The following is an 18,294-nucleotide window of genomic DNA, read 5'->3' as shown; positions in this document are numbered from 1 at the left end:
TCTGAAACCTCCAAAAATGTTGCCAACTTGAAAACAAGAAAAACCAATTCCTTTCACTTAGCTAATGATTAAGGATACATGAAAAGCAGTGACAATTTAAAAATGGCACAGATTCTACATTATAAAATTCAGTTTTACTGACATTTAAGTTTGGTAGAAACCAACACAATACAGAAAGTGAAGAAGAACTAAAGAGCCTCTTGATGAAAGTGAAAGAGGAGAGTGAAAAATTTGGCTTAAAGCTCACCATTCAGAAAACGAAGATCATGGCATCCAGTCCCATCACTTCATGGGAAATAGATGGAGAAACAGTGGAAACAGTGGCTGACTTTATTTTTTTAGGCTCCAAAGTCACTGCAGATGGTGATTGCAGCCATGAAATTAAAAGACGCTTACTCCTTGGAAGGAAAGTTATGACCAACTTAGACAGCATATTACAAAGCAGAGACATTACTTTGCCAACAAAGGTCCATCTAGTCAAGGCTGTGGTTTTTCCAGCGGTCATGTATGGATGTGAGAGTTGAACTATAAAGAAAGCTGAGCGCCAAAGAACTGATGCTTTTGAACCGTGGTGTTGGAGAAGACTCTTGAGAGTCCCTTGGACTGCAAGGATATCCAACCAGTCCATCCTAAAGGAAATCAATCCTGAGTGTTCATTGGAAGGACTGATGTTGAAACTCCGATACTTTGGCCACCTGATGTGCAGAGCTGACTCATCTGAAAAGACCCTGATGCTGGGAAAGATTGAAGGCAGGAAGAGAAGGGGCGACAGAGGATGAGATGATTGGATGGCATCACCGACTCAATGGAGATGAGTTTAAGTAAACTCCGGGAGTTGATGATGGACAGCGAGGCCAAGTGGGCTGTGGTCCATAGGGTTGTGAAGACTCGGACGCGACTGAGCGACTGAACTGACCTGAACATAATACAGTTAAGCAATTATCCTTCAATTAAAAATAAATTAATTAAAAAAAACATTTAGTTTGTTTTACACCAAAAACATTTGGACTTGAGCAAATTTCTGATTATGCCTGTCAGAGTAATTCAGTGCTCAACAATGAGAACAAGAAGTTTCGGGTACTAGAATTCTCAAGCTTTAATTGGGCCATTTAAGCTAACAGACAGCTCTTTCACACAAGAAAAATATATAGTAATCATAACAAGGGGATCCCAGTTGGTGCTAGTGATAAAGAACCCACCTGCCAATGCAGGAGATGTAAGAGACTGGGTTTGATCCCTGGGTCTAGAAGATCCCCTGAAGAAGGGAATGCCACCCATCCAGTATTCTTGCCTGAGAAATCCCATAGACAGAGAAGCCTGATGGGCTATAGCCCATGGAGCTGCAAAGAGTTGAACAAGACTTAGCAGCTAAAAACAACAACAACAATCATAACCAGTGCTCATAAAATCTTGACTCGTATGAAGAAAGTCTTGACTTTTTCCAGTTTCCTTTGTATAGTTATAAAACTGAAAATATCTGTGATTGAATTATAAAAAAAACCCTGATGATGTGGAAGTAAGAAATTTCTTTTTTCTTTTCCCCAGGCCTCTGTGGGTAGAGTTCCCTAATGAATTAGAGACTTTTAGTGTGGAAGATGAATACATGCTGGGTGAGCATTTCTGGATTAATTTTACTTATGAGAAATACTATAATTATGTTTTTCTTATTATATTTTCTAGTATAGGAACACTAAAAAATCCCTAGTCTCAAGAAAGCCAAAAAGAAAAGAAATTTCATCACCAGGATTTTTTGTGTGTTGGTGGGATCCCAACTCTATTCTTTTGTCATGTAGTGCTTCTCATAACATGTTAACGTCATATAAACCCATCCCATTTGTGAATGCCATTTGGAATTCTTGTTCAGGGTCTACCTCTAAGCCTTAGGACACCACCACAGGGAAGGGAAGTAGAAAACAGTAAACCAGATAGTTACCTTTGTAAAGACCCAGAAGAGCTTATTTCATATGCAAAACAGCACTGGGGTTGTTTGCTTGTTTTTGGTTGGCCTCTTTAATAGGGGTTAATCAAATCTGGAGAAGGCAATGGCACCCCACTCCAGTACTCTTGCCTGGAAAATCCCATGGACGGAGGAGCCTGGTAGGCTGCAGTCCATGGGGTCGCTGAGAGTTGGACACGACTGAGTGACTTCACTTTCACTTTTCACTTTCATGCATTGGAGAAGGAAATGGCAACCCACTCCAGTGTTCTTGCCTGGAGAATCCCAGGGACGGGGGAGCCTAGTGGGCTGCCGTCTATGGGGTCGCACAGAGTCGGACACAACTGAAGCGACTTAGCAGTAGCAGCAGCAATCAAATTTGGAACAGGGAAGTTTATCATTTGGGTAATGTGTTCAAGAGGCCAGGCTTGGCAGAGAGTTGCCCAAAAGGTGAATTCTGTTTCTAAAGAGTAGAACCCCCAAAATGTAAAAAACCTATCTCTTTAGATCTCCACTCATCCTTAGATCTCAAGTTAAAAAGCTACTACTTCCATAGAGAAAATTTTCCTGACCAAAATTGCTTCCTAATATCTAATTCCACCTGCCTTAGTCAAAGTCAGTTCCTCTTAATACATAATTTTCACTCCATTTTGTACTTTTACCGGTTTGCTATTTGTCTTAGCTCTAATTAATTTGTTATTACTTGTTTAACATCTGTTTTTGACTGTAAACTTGATGAGGGCAGGGACCATGTCTGTCTAATTTGAAGCTACATTCCTCAAGCCCAGCACAGTCCTCAGCAGAATTCAATGAATATTTGTTGAATTAAATAGTGAATTTGTAATTGGATGAATTTTACATATGCTAGTACCAAGATCAAAACAAAATTAATAGTCTAGATTTCCTTTAAGAGAATTATAATTTCCCTGATGATACCTGCCCAAGAAATAGGGCCTGAATATCTATGCAGACCACACTTCTGGGTCACAGTTGTAGACTCACTACATTTAAAGTCACATATAGCAAACAATGAAGCACTTGGAGAAGTGAAATGGTGCTTTCATACTGCAGTTGTGCACAAAGTGAGACTATGCTGGACTATGTCAGGGTCCCTCCCTTTAATCCTAATACACCATAAGTGGATTAATGATACCCAATGATACAGTCACCTCCGATCACCTGTCCTCTTTCTAACTCACCTGTCCTCTTTCTAACTAACAATAGATCTCCCTGAGGAATCATTGGTTCAACTCACCAGGATCTCTGCCTTTAAGAAGTTCAGCTGTGTGGTCTTTGAAACCACAAAAGCACCCAATTAAGAGAGCAGCATTGAAACATATACATTACCATATGTAAAATTACATAGCCAGTGGAAATTTGCTGTATGACACAGGAAGCTCAAATCCGGTGCTCTGTGACAACCTAGAGGGATGGGATGGGGTGGAAGGTAGGAGGTGGGAGAGAGGTTCAAAAAGGACGGGACATATGTTTACCTAAGGCTGATGCATGTTGATATGTGGCAGAGACCAACATCATAACGTAAAGCAATTATCCTCCAATTACAAATAAATAAATTTAAATTAAAAAAAATTTTTTTAAAGAGAAGGGATGTTTTCAGACCTCTCTTAATGATATTCAACTTTATTTCTTCTCCACATTTCAGGAAGTGCTTTATTGGTTCACCCAGTCACAGAACCAAAAGCTTCTGTGGTTGATGTGTTTCTGCCAGGGTCAAGTGAGGTAACAGTAAACAACAAATGTCCGCATACCTTACGTGTGTATGTCTTCCTTTCGAACTTGGTGGCTTAAAACGACAAAAACTTATGCTCTCACAGTACTGGAGGCTTGAAGTCCAAAATCGCAGCATGGGCAGAGTTGCTTCTTCCTGGAGGTTCTGAGGGAGAGTCTGTGCCACGCCACCCTCTACACTCCCCGCTTCCCGAGGTTGCCTGCACTCTTGGCATTCCTTGGCTTGTACCCACCTCACTTCAGCCTATGCCTCCATCTTCACTGTGTGTGTCTGTGTCTCCTCTCCCATCTGTCTCTTATAAGACACTTGTGATGATATTTAGGGCCTATCTAAATAATTCCAGATAATCTCCTTACCTTAAGATCCTCAATTTAGTCAAATCTGTTCCCTTAATATTCACTCCTTCCAGGGATTAGGAAGCAAATACATCTTTTTGAAGGGCCACCATTCAGCCCACTATACCTGTCATCACTGATATGACGATAACCAGGCTTTTCTACAGAAAGCCCATGAATGATGTTCTTTCTGCTTGGTTTCTCTAGGAATTTGTAGTTCTGCAGGTGGGGGCTCTTTACAAAGGTTCCCCTGCGAAGCAGAAACCTGAGAAAAGGGTTAAATATTATAACAGCTAAATGAAATGGCTTGCCAAGCATTTCTGCTAAGAGTTTCTTAAATTAATTCTAAGTGCAGGCTCCCATTAAGAGGAACCAGCTCCCTGTCTGACTTTGCCACAGTTTCTATTAATGACCTATTATCATTTCAAGCACACTGTTATGACTATGTAGCCTATTCTTTCAACACTCCTGTTTCCAGGAGTGTTCTGTGATTGTTTCTCTTGCTACATCTTCCCAAAGCCTGGGTAGGAGAGCCAAGCTGCTTCTTGCTGATTAGCTAGTAAAGTACCACAATGGGCAGAGAGCTGTCTAACAGCCTGGCTGTCACCTTCCCGTGTTTCTGTACAGCACATTCCCTCTCCTGCAAGCCTCTTTCTTGGGGAGGCCTTCTCTGATGCCCTCTTTAAGATCACAGACCACTCCCACTGCCCCTGGTTCTGTCCTCATCTCCTGCATCCTTTATTTGTCTCTGTAGAACATGACGTCTTAAACATCCCAATATTTACTTTTCCCTGGAGAAGGAAATGGTAAAATATTTACTTTTATGTTTTATTATTTATCTCTCCCATTAGAATGTTAGCTTTTTGAAGGCCATGATTTTTATCTATTAATGGCCTCGCGTTAATGGCCTATCTGTTAATGTATCCCTCGCATCTAGACAGTCATGTGGCACATAGTAGGCCATCTGTAAGTACTTGCTGGGTGAGGAGCTCAGTAACTAAGCTCTGGATCTAATCTACATGGTGTTTTGTACCAGTTGTACCCTTCTTAGGCTGGGAATCTTTGATTATGGTACCATACACCCTATGCCTCTCATTTCAATCAGACTGGAAATGGTTGATGGGTAATCCCAAATCTTGTTTGAATCCTTTTTTTTTTTTTAACCTATCATTCCCACCAACTTTTTATCTTGAGCTACTAGAATTCACCAAAGAAAGACATTGCAAGGAAAGATAGCTAAGGGATTATCCCTTATAAACACAGACACAAAAATCCTTGACAATACATTAGGAAACTGAATCCAGCCAAAGATAATACTTCATGACAAGGTAGGACTAATCCAATTGAATTGAGAGTTCACTGCAGCTGACAATTGTCAGGGCACAGCCCTCTCACAGTCATGGGAGGACAGTGACAGATTCAACATCCCAGCTTTATACAGCCTCTGGTAATTCCAGGAGGTGAACTGTGGCTTCCAGAAATTATATTGGACTAGAAGAGAGAAAAGGTTTTCTTTTCATCGTTAAGATATTATCTTAAGGATTTATCCCATCAAATTACTTTGGCAGAAGCTTTTTGGCACTTTAGCAAGTAAACCCCCTTGATGGGCATCTCAGATAAGAGTGTGAACCTCATCCCTGAATTGTACTCTGTTTTTAAAAAATGACACTGTATTAGTAATCCAAATTTCCATTTGTTTTTCTCTAAAGTCTGTTTCCCTGTCAGACACTTCCTTTTCTCCTGCCTCATTTGTAATTTATTTGCTTGCTGTGTGCTTTTCTGTTTTGTTGTTTTCTCTCTTCTGTCATCTTTTTCACTATAAGATCATTATGTTTTTATAAGCCAATTGAACTATAAAGTCCATGAGGGCAGGTTCTATGTCTTTCTGTTCACTTCTGTGTACCCAGCAATGCTGGGCACATGGTAGGTTGTTCAGTAAATAACTTTTGGATGGATGGATGGAAAAATGAATGGCCTTTTACTCAGCTTAATCCATCACAGTACTAGGTTAGTTAGTCCTTTGGGATTTTCTTAAAAGCATATGTTCTCTCTAACTTCTATTCAAGATTTTTTAAATTACACTTAAAATTTTTTAAATCATACTTATTTTGGCTTTCTGGTTATTTGATATCCAAATAAATGGATGTTTTATTAAATAATGAAATCATGCGCAAAATGTGCTTATACACATTTTTTCACGAGGGTCTATTTCTTTTCAGATTTGGTATGACTCTAAGACATTTGCTCACTGGAAAGGAGCGTGTACAGTAAAAATCCCAGTAACCCTGGACGCTGTAAGCTATTTTCAGACTGTTATTTTTACCTGTTGTGCTGGTTAGTTTACTCAAGCTGCCATGACAAAACACCATAGACTGACTGGCTTCAACAATAGAAAGTTAATTTCTCACGGTTCTGGAGGCTGGAAGCCCCAGATCAAGGGGCCAACCAGTTCGGGTCCTGGTGAGGGATTTCTTCCTGTCATGGAGACAGACACCTTCCTGATGCATCCTCTTATGGTAGAGGGAGTGTGTGCTCTTCTTGTGTCTCTTATGACACCAATCGTTTGGATCAGGGCCCCACTCCTATGACTTCATTTAATCCTAATTACCTCTGTAAAGGTCTCCAAATACAGTCACACAGGGGCTTGGGACTTCACTATGTGAATTTTGTGGGGACACATTCAGTTCATAACACGTGCCTTCATAGAAAGAACCAAGGACGTCAGTGTATAGTAACATATACACGTGGAGACTGAATGTAGATTAGTAGAGGAGCTCCCTGGTGGTTCAGACAGTAAAGAATCTGCCTGCAAATTGGGAGACCTGGGTCAATTCCTGGGTTGGGAAGATCCCCTGGAGGAGAGCATGGCAACCCACTCCAGTGTTCTTGCCTGGAGAATCCCCAAGGACAGAGGAGCCTGGTGGGCTACAGTCCATAGGGTCACAAAAAGTTGGACACAACTGAGCAACTAAGCATAGCATATAACACAGAACTGAAGGCAGGGAGAGGGTTTGGGGAGCAATGGCGAGTGACCATTAATGGGTACAGGGTTTCTTTTGGGGGGTGATTTTTAATTGATTATGCTGATGGTTGTATGACTGAATATACTAAATACTACTTAATTGTACACTGTAAATGGATGAATTGTATGACACGTGAATTTTCACAGTTTGGAACACTGAAGACACAGTTCTTCCTCATTTATTTACCTTTGTATGTCTAAGAAAAATAATCACACTGACAACAGGGAGTAAACACAGTGATAGCACAGACACCATACAGAATGGCCTTCTACAGCACCAAATCAGGAGACGTGAGTTTCTTGTTGGACCTCTAGGCCCAAGGGGAGGCTACGAGTTATGATGTTAGACCCAGACCAGCCCATCCAGGCTGCATTTCCTTTTGTTAAAATTAATTCATTTGTTATTTATTTGGGTGCAGCAGGTCTTAGTTGCAGCACTCGGGGTCTTCCTTGTGTCAAGCGGGATCTTTAGTTGCGGTGCATGGACTTTCTAGTTGTAGTGTGCAGACTTACTTGTCCTGCATGATGTGGGATCTTAGTTCCCTGACCAGGGATGGAACCTGAGTCCCCTGTATTGCAAGGTGGATTTTTACCCACTGGACCACCAAGGAAGTCCTCCAGGCTGCATTTCTGAAGGGAAGTTTGCTCCTGCAACTGAATCACAGCCACTACCAGAGACCTGAAGTAGTGTGAAAATTTTTAAATAGATGTATGTTATTTTTTAAAATTCTCAGCAGCGATATGAACTCCATTATAGAGAAAATGGAGCTTCCCTGGTAGCTCACATGGTAAAGAATCCATCCAGGAGACCTGGGTTCAATTCCTGGGTCAGGAATGTCCCTTGGAGAAGGGAATGGCAACCCACTCCAGTATTCTTGCCTGGAAAATCCCATGAACAAAGCGGCCTGGCAGGCTATAGTCCGTGGGGTCAAAAGAGTCAGATGTGACTGAGCGACTAACATGTTCACATTCACATAGAGAAAATGATTTCAGATGCCAATTTTCAGATCTGGAATAGACCTTAACATTCATCTACTTGAATCCCTCATGCTTACAGGTGAAGACAGGGAGGTTCAGAGAAGTTAAATTACTTGTCCAGGGTTTCAGCTAAATTGTGGCAGAACTGAGATAAGACCCCAGGTCAATTGGACTTCCACTCCAGGGCCCATCCATATTAACTTACTGCCTCATTCTTTGAAGGAAAATAAAAGAAGAAGAAATTGACTGATGCGGGTGAGGAAGTAAATGTGCTTTTACTTCTTGCTGCGAGTCAAGCAGACGGTGGACATCTTGCCTACTCCACCCTCACTGCCGACTTCATGTATACAGCAGTGCCCCTTATCCGAGGCTTCATGTTCCTCAGTTTCAGTTACCTTCGGTCAACTGCGGCCCCAAAGTACTAACTGTGGTCCAGAAACACTAAATGGAAAATTCCAGAAATAATTCATAAGTTTTAAACTGCATGCTACCCTGAGGAGCATGATGAAATCTTGTGTCATCCTGCTTCATCCTGCCCAGGACATGAATCATCCCTCGGTCCAGCAGATCCAAGCTGTGTATGCTACCCACCCATTAGTATAGGGGAAGGTATCATTATATAGGGTTCAGTACTCTCCTCGGTCTCAGGCATCCACTGGGGGTCTGGGAACGTATCCACCGGGAAGGAAGGGGGTGCCTACTGTATTCTAGCTCTTCTCCCCACTTGCAGCTTACTCAGAGCAATGCACAAGACTTCACGTGATCCAGGGAGCTTCCTAAGAGAGGACTACACTGGGAGGCATGGAACCTACTGGGCTGTCCTTGCCGTGAGTGCTATTCCAGAAGACCCATGCCTACAGCTCTGTTGTCAGAGTCACATCAAGTGCCCTTGGCAGCTTCTATAACAGAGATTTCACAGATTCACCATCAGAATTGAGCCAGTCATCCTCGTGATGCAGGGAAGCAGGGACCAAGAAGTGTATAGGCTAAAGTAGGGACAACAGTCGTCTATCCCAAACCACAAAACCACCACCATCTTTTATAAACATATACACAGGTATATCTGGGCCTGCTTGCATAGACATAAAAATCCCCTCTTTAGCAGGGTCCTAAAAATAAACTTGTTTGTTATATTGACAGGAAAATTAAAAATACAAAGCAGGAAAGGCTACCTATAGGATATTCAGAATAGATAAAATTTGATGGAGGGTGAGAAGTTTTCCCTAATAATTTTTTAAATGAACCATTTTTAATATTTGAACTCTTTTCCTTTTAATGCCAGGGCCTGTGGTAAGCTACAAGCTGGGAGAAAAGTAAGAATACAGTAGACCCCCTTCCCCATGAGGGATATGTTCCAAGACCCCAAATGGATGCCTGAACCCGAGGAGAGTACAGAACCCTATATAAAGATATTTTCCCGTATACTAATGAATTTGTGTTCACAAATGTATTTTGCTTTTGAGTCTACATTTATAAAGAATGTATAATGGGACTTTCCTGGCAGTCCAGTGGTTAAGAATCCACCTGCCAGTTCAGGAGACATGGGTTCCATCCCTGCTCTGGGAAGATTCCACATGTCACAGCGTGACTAAGCCTATGCACCACAGCTACTGAACCCGTGCACTCTGGAGCCCATGCTCCACAACAGGAGAAGCCACCGCAATGAGAAGTGTGCGCACCACAGCTAGAGAGTGGTCTGTGTTCAGTGCAACTAGAGAGAGCCCAAGCGCAGCAACAAAGACCCAGCACAGCCAAAACTAACTAAATAAAAAATTTTTTAAAGAATGTATAATGAAATATTTTAAAAGCCTTCTTTGAAATTGCCTTATATGAATCCTCCTCTGAGAGTATTCTTCTATTATAGATACCAGTGTTTCAACGTGGTGGAAGTGTGGTACCAATAAAGACCACTATAGGGAGATCCACAGGCTTCATGACTGATTCCCCATATGGACTCCGAGTGGCTCTAAGCACTAAGGTACTTGGAAAATATTACTTTTGCACCTCTTGTTTGTTATGACTCTGTCTCTTTACAGTGGTAGCTCTGAGTGTATAAGAGTGGTGAAGCCCATCTATGGGATAGGTGCTCCTGATGTTTGTCTAGAAATCAAAATTTTGAGTCATTTCTGCATCATTGTCCAACTTATCTAACTTTCCTGGAATTGCTCTTCAGGGAACTCTGAGAACTAGAAATGATAGAAATTTCCTCTAGGGTACTGTGACCCTTGGTGCTCTGCAGCTTGGCATTGATTACCACTGGACTGAAAGCTCACTGGGCCATAGGCAGCCTGCCAGTATGGATTAGCCCTGTCAGTCTCCGGTAAAAGGGTCCTGTGTCTAGGCAACATTCCAGGGACGCAGCCCCACACACAACAACTTTCATTCTCATTGGATGGCTCAAACAACTACAATCTCCTAGGGTAAGGTCTAGAAGGATCCAGAATTGATCTGTTCTTTTGAGGAGTTCTTTTGAGCTGAATGAGACCTATAGCAGATTCCTCTCCTAACTGTTTGCCAAAATATAGTGCCAAACACAAATCCTCACTCTTAAGCAAATGTTATAATTCACTTTCTTTTTCTTACATCTTTCTTTTCCATCCATTTCTTTTAAGCATGTCTTCTTGGGTCAAACTATGGGCTTTGGGCCCATGGGAGGCCATGGAATAAATTACAAGAGACTTGAAGTCCATAGCTCATGAAGCTTTGTCAGTAACAGGGAACTGCCATATGGAGTGCTGTGACATTGTCTGACATGCAAAAGGGATCCTCCTACCAAAAGACAGTGGGAACTAGGCACCATTCTCCAAATGGAGGGTCTTCTAAAGATAGCTGATCTCATCCATTATATACTTTTTCCTTTTAACTTCAGTTTCACTGGGTGAATGTTTCTTGACCTGTTGTCCCATTTTAGGGTAGTATTTTTGAAGTCACCTATGCCGCTGACCATACTTCACAGTTTAAATCTCTTTGAACAAAGCCTAACTCTCTGTGCCTCCTGTTGTGTGACTTCCTTATTCATATTATTTCACAAATGGGTATTGAGTGTTTATATATTTTATGATGACTTTGTACAGCTTTAATATTAAGCAGGTGTTCAACATAATTTTTCACTGATTTTATAATCAGTTATTTCCTTTAGGGACGGACAGTCTTTTCCAAGAAAACTATTACATGAGCATACTCTCTGTGATTCCACTCTCCAGGGTTCTGCCATGGGTGAATTCTATCTCGATGATGGGCATTCTTTCCAATACCTCCACCGGAAGCAATTCTTGCACAGGAAGTTTTCATTTTCCTCAGGTGTTTTGACCAACAGGTAATGGCAGCTAAAAGAGCCATGTGCTTTCATAAATAAATTATGCTATCCATTTGCTATCCTTAAATGCACAGCTGATGTTTTAAGGTACTGTTTTTAAAAAGTAATGATGAAGGCCATTTGTATTTTTCTTCTTTTCTTCCAGATTCATTAATGTATAATTTAGAAATAAAATTTTAATACAAATATACAAGTATAGTATACAAATACAATTGTAGTATATTTAAATTATACTGTGTAATGACTTGATATAGTATACATTGTGGAAGTATTCCCCTCAACAAGTTAATTAACACGTCCATCACCTCACATGTTTAACCTTTTTTTCTGCCTTTTGATGAGAACACAAGTTCTACTACTCTCTTAGCAAATTTCAATTATGCAATACAGGATTATCAACTGTATTTGCCATGTTAGATATTTGATTCTCAAACCTTCTTCATCTTATAACTGGAAGTCTGTATTCTTCTACCAGCCTCTCCCTACTTCTCCCACCCCTCCCCAAGCAACCACCATTTTACTCTGTTTCTATGAGTTCAACTCTTTTTTCCTTTTTTTTTTTTGGCATTCCACATATAAGTGATGCCATTCATCACTTTGTTGAATATTTCAGTCCACTTCTTCTACTGTTCAGGTCTGTGTTTGGTTAGGTACTTTTTAATATTTTCCATGTGTATTGAAATTCTCATTTTGTTCATGCATTGCTCTTTGAACTTGGTGAGCATCCTATGACCATTGGTTTGAACTATCTATCAGGTAAACAATTTATTTCATTAAGGTCAGTTTCTGTAGATTAATCATGTTCTTTTGTTAGGAACATATTCTCCTGTTTCATCTCCCTTGACTCCTGGTGTTGTTTCTCACATTAGATAAGACAGCCATGTCTTCCAGTCTTTACAGACTGGCCTCATGTAGGAGATGATCCTCATTGATCAGCCTGTCCTGAGCTCCTTATAGCTTCCAGACCTTTGTGATTATCCACACTGCCATGTTCGTTCTTAGTGACTGCCAGTAGTTAAGGATATGCTGAGACCCATCTGTATTCCAAAGGGGCATATTTTAGTCATCACCTAGATACAGGCTGATTAGAACCTTCAGGCAGTACCTGGGAAAGTATGCAGTTAGATCCTTTCCAGGAAGAACCTGGGAGATGGATATTTTTGCCTGTTCCCTCTGCACTGAGCCCTGGGGGGATAGCCACGCTGCCTATTAACAACTGCTTCTTTATTTGCTGTAATTAACTCTGTTGCCTCTCAGAGCAAGGTGATTTGAAGGCCTATCTCCCCAGGTGGGAACCTTGAAAGGATGGACACTGGAAGTGTGATCCAAACCTTTTACTTTTTCTGGAGAAGCTGCTGCTGCTAAGTTGCTTCAGTCGTGTCCGACTCTGTGCAACCCCATAGAGGCAGCCCACTAGGCTCCGCCATCCCTGGGATTCTCCAGGCAAGAACACTGGAGTGGGTTGCCATTTCCTTCTCTGGAGAAGCTAGGAGTTGCAAATTCCCTCCCAACTTTATGGGACTATGCCAGAGGTGGGGCTTCCCTGGTAGCTCAGTGGTAAAGAATCCACCTGCAATGCAGGAGTCACAGCAGACGCAGATTCATTCCCTGGGTTGAAAAGATTCCCTGGAGGAGGGCATGGCAACTCACTCCAGTTTTCTTGCCTGGAGAATCCCCATGGACAGAGGAGCCTGGAGACTACAGTCCATAGGGTCACAAAGAGTCAGATACAACTGAAGTGACTTAGCACACAAACATGCCAGGGGTGGGAGTTAAATGGAAAGTGTGTTTCAGCCTTTCCTACTTGTTTTGATGTGGGTATTTTCTCAATCACCCAGTGTGCAGGAGTCACTCAGCTAGTTTTCTGGTTTCTCTCAAAGAGAATTGTTCCATGTATAGCTTTATATTCAGTGCATCTGTAGGAAAAGGAAAATTCAGGAGCCTCTTACATTGCCACTTTGGTCTGGAGCACCCTGGGAGTATTTTTCAATCACTCTGTGAACATCCCAGTCTATGCCCCAACCAGTAACGCTGAAGAAGCTGAAGTTGAACGGTTCTATGAAGACCTACCAGACCTTTTAGAACTAACACCCAAAAAAGATGTCCTTTTCATTATAGGGGACTGGAATGCAAAAGTAGGAAGTCAAGAAACACCTAGAGTAATAGGCAAATTTTGCCTTGGCATATGGAATGAAGCAGGGCAAAGACTAATAGAGTTTTGCCAAGAGAACGCACTGGTCATAACAAATACCCTCTTCCAACAACACAAGAGAAGACTCTACACATGGACATCACCAGATGGTCAACACTGAAATCAGATTGATTATATTCTTTGCAGCCAAAGATGGAGAAGCTCTATACAGTCAGCAAAAACAAGACCAGGAGCTGACTGTGGCTCAGATCATGAACTCCTTATTGCCAAATTCAGACTTAAACTGAAAAAGTAGGGAAAACCACTAGACCATTCAGGTATGACCTAAATCAAATCCCTTATGATTATACAGTGGAATTGAGAAATAGATTTAAGGGACTAGATCTGATAGATAGAATGCCTGATGAACTATGGACTGAGGTTCATGACATTGTACAGGAGACAGGGATCAAGACCATCCTCAAGAAAAAGAAATGCAAAAAAGCAAAATGGCTGTCTGGGGAGGCCTTACAAATAGCTGTGAAAGAAGAGAGGCAAAAAGCAAAGGAGAAAAGGAAAGATATGAGCATCTGGAATGCAGAGTTCCAAAGAATAGCAAGAAGAGATAAGAAAGCCTTCCTTGGCGATCAATGCAAAGAAATAAGAGGAAAACAACAGAATGGGAAAGACTAGAGATCTCTTCAAGAACATTAGAGATACCAAGGGAACATTTCATGCAAAGATGGGCACAATAAAGGACAGAAATGGTATGGACCTAACAGAAGCAGAATATATTAAGAAGAGATGGCAAGAATACACAGAAGAACTGTACAAAAACGATCTTCATGACCCAGATAATCACAATGGTGTGATCACTCACCTACAGCCAGACATCCAGGAATGTGAAGTCAAGTGGGCCTTAGAAAGCATCACTACGAACAAAGCTAGTGGAGGTGATGGAATTCCAGTTGAGCTATTTCAAATCCTGAAAGATGATGCTGCGAAAGTGCTGCACTCAATATGCCAGCAAATTTGGAAAACTCAGCAGTGGCCACAGGACTGGAAAAGGTCAGTTTTCATTCCAATCCCAAAGAAAGGCAATGCCAAAGAATGCTCAAACTACTGCACAATTGCACTCATCTCACACACTAGTAAAGTAATGCTCAAAATTCTCCAAGCCAGGCTTCAGCAGTCAGTGAACCATGAACTTCCAGATGTTCAAGCTGGTTTTAGAAAAGGCAGAGGAGCCAGAGATCAAATTGCCAACATCCGCTGGATCATCGAAAAAGCAAGAGAGTTCCAGCAAAACAACTATTTCTCCTATATTGACTAAGCCAAAGCCTTTGACTGTGTGGATCACAATAAACTGTGGAAAATTCTGAAAGAGATGGGAATACCAGACCACCTGACCTGCCTCTTGAGAAACCTATATGCAGGTCAGGAAGCAACAGTTAGAACTGGACATGGAACAACAGACTGGTTCCAAATAGGAAAAGGAGTACATCAAGACTGTATATTGTCACCCTGCTTATTTAACTTCTATGCAGTGTACATCATGAGAAACGCTGGGCTGGAAGAAGCACAAGCTGGAATCAAGATTGCCAGGAGAAATATCAATAACCTCAGATATGCAGATGACACCACCCTTATGGCAGAAAGTGAAGAGGAACTCAAAAGCCTCTTGATGAAAGTGAAAGAGGAGAGTGAAAAAGTTGGCTTAAGCTCAACATTCAGAAAATGAAGATGATGGCATCTGGTCCCATCACTTCATGGGAAATAGATGAGGAAACAGTGGAAACAGTGTCAGACTTTATTTTGGGGTGCTCCAAAATCACTGCAAATGGTGACTGCAGCTGTGAAATTAAAAGACGCTTACTCCTTGGAAGAAAAGTTATGACCAACCTAGATGGCACATTCAAAAGCAGAGACATTACTTTGCCAACAAAGGTCCATCTAGTCAAGGCTATGGTTTTTCCAGTAGTCATGTATGGATGTGAGAGTTGGACTATGAAGAAAGCTGAGTGCCGAAGAACTGATGCTTTTGAACTATGGTGTTGGAGAAGACTCTTGAGAGTCCCTTGGACTGCAAGGAGATCCAACCAGTCCATCCTAAAGGAGATCAGTCCTGGGTGTTCATTGGAAAGACTGATGCTAAAGCTGAAACTACAGTACTTTGGCCACCTCATGTGATGAGCTGACTCATTGGAAAAGACTGATGGTGGGAGGGATTGGGGGCAGTAGGAGAAGGGGACAACAGAGGATGAGATGGCTGGGTGGCATCACCGACTCGATGGACGTGAGTCTGAGTGAATTCCGGGAGTTGGTGATGGACAGGGAGGCCTGGCATGCTGCGATTCATGGGGTCGCAAAGAGTCGGACACGACTGAGCGACTGAACTGAACTGAACTGAACTGATGAACATCCCTTCCTTATTGTCTTCATCTTCCTTTCCTTCCTTCTCTGAAAAGTGAAAAAGAATTCAGTATAAATTCCTATTAGTCCCATTTATTCATCTATTCAAACATTCATTAAGGATCTGATTTCTTACAATTTGATTGCAGCATCCAAGTCACATTTGGGACTTCAGTGTCCTTAAGTGATGTCCCTCCAAGTGGCTTGTTAGAGGAAGACTACTGGTTAGCTTGGGCTTCCCAGATGACTCAGTGCTAAACAATCCGCCTGCCATAACAGGAGACACAGGAGATGCGGGTTTGATCCCTGGGTCAGGAAAATCTCCTGAAGTAGGAAATGGCAACCTGTTTCTGTATTCTTGCCTGGAAAATTCCATGCACATAGGAGCCTGGTGAGCTACGGTTCATGGAGTTGCAAAGAGTTGGACATGGCTGAGCACGTGTGCACTGATTGGCTTATCTTTGCATATAGAGTCATCTTTTTCCATCTCTTCATCCTAGTAAATGTGACAGCTATATGTTTCATGCCTCCATAGGCATGAAAGATGGGAGGGGATGGTGATCCGGTAGCCAGTCCAAACCCCTGTTCCTCTCCTTTTCCTAATGTCATTTGTTGTATCTATTCCAGTTGTGCTGACAAGACCGGTCATTATTCCAGCAAGTGTGTGGTGGAGCAGATCTTGGTCCTAGGCCTCAAGAAGCAGCCATCTTCTGTGACTGCCCACTTAGCTGGTGAGGAAACAGGCCACTTGGTTCTATAAGCATAGAAGTATTTGCCATGAAGAGATGGTTAGTCTAAAGCAGATGTAATGTGCTTAGCCAAGTGGACTCTGCTTTTTCTGGCAAGAGTCAAATATACTAGTATCTAGAAGAGATGAGGCCATCCTGCTTCTCTCTTCATCAACTGTCTTTCTGCTCATTGTAAGCTGTTAATATTTTCCTGAGGGAAATCATTTGGGGGCTTGAAATAATACTGTAGCTTCTCAGAATATTTGTTTTAAACTGTAGGTATCTAAAGTGGTAGGGAATCCTACTGATATTTGTTGAGTTTCTTAAAGGACCTGGGACAGGATATATCTTTTTTTAACCTACTGAATTTGCTGGACAAATCACTTTACTCCTTACAGTTTCTTTTCATTCAGTTTTTTACTCAAAACACTGGAGTGCTTCATGTTTTAAAAATTCATGGAAGTCCAGGAGTATAAGTGGTATTAATTTGGATTCTCCTATATGGAATATAAGATTTTATGATAGAGACAGAAACTTTTTAAATTCAAAGAAAAGACATTTCTTTTCTGGATAGTCAACGGACTTTCCCTTTTACTGTTTGGATCTCTAGATGGCACCGCTCAGCCTGTGGCTTTTACATACCATGCCACAACATCCACCCTGAACCTGGAGACGCTCTCACTGAACGTTGGTGCTGACTGGAAGGTGCACATCCAGTGACAGAGCAGTGCGCCTGGTGGCAAGAGCCAGGAGCAGCTGTGCCTCTCTGCCCTCCCGGGGGCCTCTTACGCAATTCGTGCCTCGTGCTAATTGACTTCTCTGGCTTAAAGTCACCTTTCATTAGTCACAGTTTATTAGTGAACAGTAGATTTCAGATTTTTCAGATGTTACATTCTGAGATGTGCTGGGAATCATACTCTTGGTATCACACACCACTTCTAGATGCAAGTGGCCCAGAGACATTTATAGCATTCACAGCCCTCACGTTGCTCCTTGGGCCATGGCCTGGGGTTTGTGCTGTGGCCCAGTGGGGAGCTTCTCTTTGAGCACAGCTGGGTGAGTTTGTTTCAAGTGACAAAGTGTTTGTGTGGCCCATTTGTGGAAGCTTGTCTCAGTCCATGTGGCCAAGCCACTCCAGCTCCAGCAGCTGAGCTGCTCAAGGTCTCTCTCGAAGTGGACAGTGGCCTCTGGTAACCGCCCCCCACCACAGACCTCTTTTACCCACTTAGACGTGGGCAAGGCAACCCTTTTCTACTTTTCTACTTTCTATATGTACTGCAGCAACAAGGAGTTACTCTGCCTTACAGACTGAAAAGCTGGCTTAAAACTCAATGTTCAGAAAACTAAGATCATGGCATCTGGTCCCATCATTTCATGGCAAATAGATGGGAAAACAATGGAAACAGTCATAGACTTTATTTTCTTGGGCTCCAAAATCACTGCAGATGGTGACTGCAGCCATGCAGTTAAAAGATGCTTGTTTCTTGAAAGAAAAGTTATGACCAACCTAGACAGCATATTAAAAAGTAGAGACATTACTTTGCCGACAAAGGTCTGTCTAATCAAAGCTACGGTTTTTCCAGTAGTCATGTATGGATGACTTGGATCACAAATGGGGAGAGTTGGACCACAGAGAAAGCTGAGCACTGAAGAATTGATGCTTCTGAACTATGCTGTTGAAGACAA

At 42.0% G+C, this 18,294-nt stretch overlaps 1 protein-coding gene across 3 annotated transcripts in view; it reads left to right on the top strand.

Moving 5' to 3' along the window:
• The window catches only part of GANC (glucosidase alpha, neutral C), a 71,369-nt gene extending 53,379 nt beyond the window's left edge, over positions 1 to 17,990 (top strand). The window contains exons 19-25 of one of the 3 annotated variants that reach the window (XM_005685532.3): positions 1,546 to 1,610; positions 3,600 to 3,676; positions 6,241 to 6,315; positions 9,886 to 9,999; positions 11,225 to 11,337; positions 16,508 to 16,611; positions 17,219 to 17,990. In XM_005685532.3, coding sequence (XP_005685589.2) covers positions 1,546 to 1,610; positions 3,600 to 3,676; positions 6,241 to 6,315; positions 9,886 to 9,999; positions 11,225 to 11,337; positions 16,508 to 16,611; positions 17,219 to 17,328 — 658 coding nt within the window. In that variant the 3' untranslated portion in view covers positions 17,329 to 17,990. Of the gene's footprint in view, positions 1 to 1,545; positions 1,611 to 3,599; positions 3,677 to 6,240; positions 6,316 to 9,885; positions 10,000 to 11,224; positions 11,338 to 16,507; positions 16,612 to 17,218 lie in introns of those variants that run through there. The other 2 variants (XR_001918692.1, XR_001296160.2) reach the window with 2 other exon arrangements.

This window comes from Capra hircus, chromosome 10 (assembly GCF_001704415.2).
Source record: "Capra hircus breed San Clemente chromosome 10, ASM170441v1, whole genome shotgun sequence".
Classification (NCBI taxonomy): Eukaryota; Metazoa; Chordata; class Mammalia; order Artiodactyla; family Bovidae; genus Capra; species Capra hircus.
Note: the sequence above shows the minus strand (reverse complement) of the source record. Positions and strands in the feature narration are given on the sequence as shown.